This window comes from Rhododendron vialii, chromosome 8a, assembly GCF_030253575.1.
Source record: "Rhododendron vialii isolate Sample 1 chromosome 8a, ASM3025357v1".
Lineage (NCBI taxonomy): Eukaryota > Viridiplantae > Streptophyta > Magnoliopsida > Ericales > Ericaceae > Rhododendron > Rhododendron vialii.
The window spans coordinates 33,016,129-33,022,128 of NC_080564.1; the positions used below are offsets into that span (position 1 = coordinate 33,016,129).

Here is a 6,000-nt window from a genome sequence, read left to right on the forward strand (position 1 = left end):
CTAGACTGCCAATTTTCAAAAATTGACCATAAGCTTTCAAAGTAATTTGACATAAGGGTTGGCGAGAGGGAGCTTGATGTCAAATTGCCACATAAGCCTTCAATATAATTTGACATCTTCATTTTTTACCTCTATGGTTGGAGATGCTCTAAAAGCATCTCTAACCCATGACTTCATATTGGAGATATCAAATGTTTTTTGAAGGCTTACGTGGCATTTTGGCATCTTCAATTTGACATCAAAGCCTTCCTTTCCAACCCTTATGCCAAATTCTTTTTATTTGAAATCAAATTATCCCTCTCCAACCCTTAATGTCAATCCAAACGATCATTTTTTGAAATTTGGCATTGAGGAGAGTGGTTGTCAAGTTTGACAACTTTGTCATTCCCTTCAAAGCCACGTAGATTTTGGCATCAAAGAAGGTTGTTAGGTTGGATTGAATTTTGATGTCAATTGTTACCGTTAACATGTCCACGTAGGAATTGACATCTCCCATTGGAAATGCTCTAATACTCCCCGTTTCTAAATAAGTGTCTGGCGCGCAAACCTACACCTTATAAAAGATGCATATTTTTCATTAAAAAATCTAATTTTTTTTTTCACAATCCTATACAACTCTTATTGTCATCTATTGATTTATGAAAAAAAATTAATTTTTTAACGAAACAAATGGATCTTTTTAAAGACCTAGGTTTACGCGTCGTACACTTATTTAGGGACGGAGGGAGTATATAAATATCTTTGGTTTGGCATATCGATACAAACGTAATGCATTCAAGATTTTACTGATCTACGAGCTTGGTTTTTTAAATACCGAGGTTAGAAACATACTCCAATTTACTACCTTCACACGAAGACAAAGATTACCTATGTTTCCTTGAATTCCATCGGATATCACATAAATACTGCCTCACATAAGTACATACGGCCTCCAAGTATCGTGGTAACTCTGGGCCAGTGGCCGTTACTGATGGTATCAGAGTAATCGTGTCCACAATCGTGTGGGTTCGGGCTAAGAAAAAGACCCGTGAAATATCGTGGGGACTCCAGTCACTAGAAAAAGATCCGTGAAATATCGTGGCAGTTCTAGTGCTCAACCCCTCAAGAAGGCGCGATGCCATAAAAGTGTGAAGATTATGATACCCCGCCTACATAGGCGATCGTGGATATATAGGGAACCATGTAAGCTAATACTAGGAACTTGGGTTTAAACATTGGCAACAAATAAGGGTTTTCATAGATGATATAATGAAAATTAGTCTTACATTTGCATAGAATCAACTGAACACCACCAAGATATTACAGATTTATCGGATAGAAACTTGGCCAACAAACGGTTCAATTTATGGAGAAGGAAGTGATTTGGCCTACAAAGGGGAGATCCATTTCTATCTACAGCCAGGGTTTCTGCTTCTCATACTTGATCTGCCAAATCTCAACATCATTTCCTCTATCATACTCTCTCATGTACTGCGGAATGTCTGCGAGATCAATGCGCTTGCCGACAAAACAGGGTAAAGATCTACTCTTTAGGTCATTGCACTCTGCATCATGCATTGCAAAAGCAATTACAAGCTTAAGTTTCAAGAACAAATAAAAAGAGTACCTTAAACACCTGACTTACCTCCTTCATCCCTCAGATAACTTCGAAAGTGAGAATACCCATTTGCAACAACATTTAGATCGTCAAGAGTGAAGTTGTAACGCTTTTCCAATGCCAAGTATGCCACCTGAAATAAGAGCAAAGTAACATGTTCTTTAATTGAAATTGAGTAACCTTATGGGATTCTTATCGCCCTGTTCCTTCATGGTAAATTCCATCTTTCATCTTTGTGATATCATTTGAGACCCACCAGACCCAAATCGTTTATCTGAAGTTAAGGCAGAAGCAACTATGCATTCATTCTATTATAGGCCTTGACTTCTCTATATAATATCTTGAGCTGCCATTCTACTTTCCTAGCCATACCTTTTCTGGTCTCAGCTTCATTAGTCTCTCCAATGTTTTGAAGAACGCATCAGTCAGGTCATCACTGTAAATTACATCAGCAGCTATGATCAGAGAAGCTTTCTGGAGCTCTTCAACTTCTACCGACGTCCAAGCATACCTGGACAGAGGACTCCCCAAATTTCATCCCAATATGTTGAAATGGTCTAAAACTGAAGACCATGAAGAAGCATGAGTGTCTGGGAAGTTGCAGAAGAATTCAAAGACCTTCAACTGTATCCAAATAGTTCACCTTTCTTGAGCTTGAGAATTTTCTACAACTTTAGTGGGCCAGGAATCCTTCCAATCAAGTTCGCGTACATGAGCTGAAGCTTCAGAGTGGATGATTCCCGAGTTGAGACGAACATTGTCAGCACAATTGTCAAGGACTTCTTCACCATGGTCTGTTAGACAATAACAGAGGGTTTAATAGATTATGCCAAATAGAAGTGACGGATTTCCTTTTGAAGCTGAAAAAACACTATGATAAATCTCATATGTACATGAATCAGTGGAATAAAGGTAGTAAATATATTGGTATTGAACTTAACATTTGTAGAATCCAAATTATACTAAATGAAAAGCACTGGGCCTAAACTAAGAAAGCAGTAGAAAAATGTACAAACAACAAGGAAACAATGTGCGGGAAAAAATAAATACAAAGCAATCAGACATTTTGCAATCACAAGGCAATGTAAACGATAATTTTCCTCACAGATGCTAAGGATTTTCATCGGCAAAATGAAAATATGCAGAAACTCCTTCTTAGAAATGGAAATATGCAGACACCTTAGTCACACAAGCATTGATACTCCTTCTAATTGACTAGTCAGGCAACTCCGTCGTCTGGGTGTGCCCCCAAAACTGAAAGATTATTTTAGGTTATTTGGCTTCATCTTACACTTCAACATCAGATTAGATTTCTGCCTCTACCTTACACCATACGATATGAGAGAAAAGTTTATGTAAAATTCAGCTGCTCTGTTACATCCTCGATTATAGAACTGGAATTCGACATATGGCGGGTTATGCACTAATATATTGACATATTGCATGTACAACCTTAAAAGCATGTGAAATTTAGAAACCGAGGAATAAGGCTCTTCAATGAACAGAATCACATGAGATAAGAGTTGAGTTTTGTTCACATTACCTTCTTTTCTATTAATTGAAATGATGTGGACCCCATCACAAAGTGACGTCATGATTACCAAAAAGTGTATTGCATGGTAAGCATGACATCACTTTGTGGTGGGATCCACACCATTTCAACCAATAGGAAGGAGGGTAATGTACACCCTCTTTTAAGGAGGGTGAACAAAATTGCACTCCATGAGATAAGCATAGCAGGCAACTGAAATATGGACTACACTTACCTCATACCTGTCAAGAAGACAGTTTTGGCAACACGTGCAAGTAGTATGCCAACCAAACCTGAAATAGATAGTAAATAAATTGTTTCATTGATGGGAATTTTGATGGAAATTGAGGTTTTGATGGAGAATTCACACATATTTTAGGACAAGGACCAAGCCAAGGGTACACGCCCTCAAGATATTGTGCAATGTAGGAAAGAGATCAGAAGGGTAAGTTTTTCATAAGCCTTAAGTAGCATGCAAATACCATTACCTGTACCCGCACCAAGTTCTATTGCAACAATTCCATCAAATTCAGATGATGTAACCATCTTGTGCAAAACAAAATCAGCTAGTATCAGTTCTGCTCTCCATACCTGGTATGGAAGAGGATGTTAGTGAAGGCCTAGTAACTGAATTGATGCATCACGGGAAACAGTTTGGGGCTACGAGGTAATGGGGCAGCAAAAACCAAACAATCATAGGAATATCAGAACAGCAAAGATGGTTAAAGCCTTATAAGAGACATGCACTTAAAGTCGAATGAAGAGAAAACAATGTACAGCCAAATTCAGGTGGGGAACTAGGTTGCAAGGTTCACTAACTCGTAAAGCATCATACGCTTGTACTTCTTACCTGCAAACCAACGCTTGGAATTGATGAAGTGATTTTATGCTGGATGGTTACAACATAATTATTCTTCTCACATCGCCCTGCATGTAGAAATGGCGAGGTTCGTTATACAGAAAAGAAAGTACTTAAATAACAGCCACCGCTTCCACTTAAACATTTATGTCTATTACCTATATCTGACTGCTAAGGTTGGCTTGGCTTAAGGAAAACCTCACCCAGAAGTTCGGGATACAATTTAAGGAATGAGCTGAAACAACTCCACAAGCTTATTCATATCACTCTAGAATCTAAGTGTTTTAGACATCTATGCCGGACAAGATTTCAGACAATTAAAAAGAAAAGGTCAAAGTAGTTCAATCAAATTCCAGTTTCCCAAGTTCGAACTAGTTGTATTAATAAATGGACAATAAATATTAATGTGTGCAAAATTGTCATGGCGGCTGGTCCAGCTCATGTTAGTATTTTCCATCTTATTCCGGAACCTGTAATCAGACAGTACAGGAAGAAAGAACCATTTCCCCAATAATGACACAAAGTGGTAACTAATTACATGCCTATGAGATGGTATCAATTTCATAGCTTCTTGGTTATTTACTACCGAAAGAAAATCAAGCTGGTAACATGGATAGTGGTATCAGCATGTAGAACTAAACGAAGAATTAACATTCCTACTTGCATCAAATTGGACATATTGTGAATAAAGAACATTGATAGTCCTTTGCCTGGGTAATAAGGACTACTAAATCAGCATATATGCTCTACTTCCCATGAATACGAGGGATAATCTCATGACATTCTGTTATAGAATAGAGAGACCAATATCAATGACATAAGATCCATATCCAGGAGTTAATAGCGACTCACAGCAGCGTCTAGTTATTACAAGGTCACCATCTTCATCCAGGCTAACTTCCTTTGTTGAAGTTGTTTCATCTTCCACACCACCAGTATATTTGCTATCCACGGGTTCAACTTCTAAACCATTGAGCATCACAAACACATGTTAATATTGCTTCGATATTAGTTTTTTATTATTTGAACAGCGATTGGAGGAAACTAGTTAGGGAAAATGACGGTCCAAGACGTGTTTTGATAGGGGAAAATGATGGTCCAAGACGTGTTTTGATAATTAATACCTGTCAAGGATATGTTGAGAACATTTGTTAATGCTGAAAATGTTCTTGGCGGGTATTAATTATCAAAACACGTCCTTGACCGTCATTTTCCCAACTAGTTATACTACGATTTCCACAATCTTGACACGAGAGCTGTTAATGCAGGCAAAAACCATTAACAAAGTAAGACCGTCTTTAGCAACAAACAATCGGAAGACCTTAAACTAAGAACTCACCCATACACACTTGGCATTATAACATTCGTTTGTTAACGTACCAGAAAAGCCTTTTATTTAACAAGAAAAACACATCAACAACAAATCTCCATGGTTTTAAAAAGCATTATATCCTGATTCCATCAACTAAGAAAATGAATAGGCGAATAATACTTGGCCTTGCATCGTCAAAGTAATGCCTTTACTTGACAAAACAGAAGAGTTTCTAGCCACCAACATATACCTTAAAAACTAGAAAAGCAAATGGGTGACAATTAATTTGCCATTTTCAACATTTAATGACTAATTTAGAAAAGCAAATCAAGCTGTTGCGTTTGTTTTACCAGGTGGAAGGGAGAAGGTGAAGCGGGAGAGGTGGGGTCCAGAGAAGTAGGGTGGGCAGCCCAAGTGAACCTCGCTCATCACGAGTTCCTCCTCCGTCTGGCCGCCGCTAGACAGCGTCGGGGTCTCCGACGATGGCGAAAGTGGTTGATCTGGTGTCAAATTCATCGAATCTTCGCACCTAATTACTACAATGGGGAAAAAGCAGCCGGTAATTTGCCGGCGCCGATCTGATGGGCTGATCGATGGAGTTTACCAGTGTTCCTGCCCTAGTCTGCTGCTCTAACGTCAAAGAAAGACGGCAGATGGCCAAGGGTTTTTTTTTGGCTCCGGAAAAGCGTTATCAGCGGATC

The 6,000-nt window shown here is 38.6% G+C and overlaps 1 protein-coding gene across 2 annotated transcripts; it reads right to left on the reverse strand.

Annotated features, from left to right (window-relative positions):
- Positions 1–1,214: 1,214 nt before the first annotated feature.
- LOC131335501 (uncharacterized) lies at positions 1,215–6,000 on the reverse strand. Of its 2 annotated transcripts, XM_058370879.1 has the most exons (9): positions 5,650–6,000; positions 4,840–4,950; positions 3,979–4,055; positions 3,617–3,719; positions 3,371–3,421; positions 2,241–2,391; positions 1,970–2,108; positions 1,625–1,730; positions 1,215–1,544 (listed from the first exon to the last, which is right to left on the reverse strand). In XM_058370879.1, exons 1-9 carry the CDS (start codon positions 5,813–5,815, stop codon positions 1,393–1,395), a joined length of 1,056 nt encoding a protein of 351 aa, XP_058226862.1. In that variant the 5' UTR covers positions 5,816–6,000; the 3' UTR covers positions 1,215–1,392. The 2 variants fall into 2 exon arrangements, with proteins under 2 accessions (XP_058226862.1, XP_058226863.1); XM_058370880.1 differs by lacking the exon at positions 4,840–4,950 and having other exon boundaries at positions 5,650–5,984.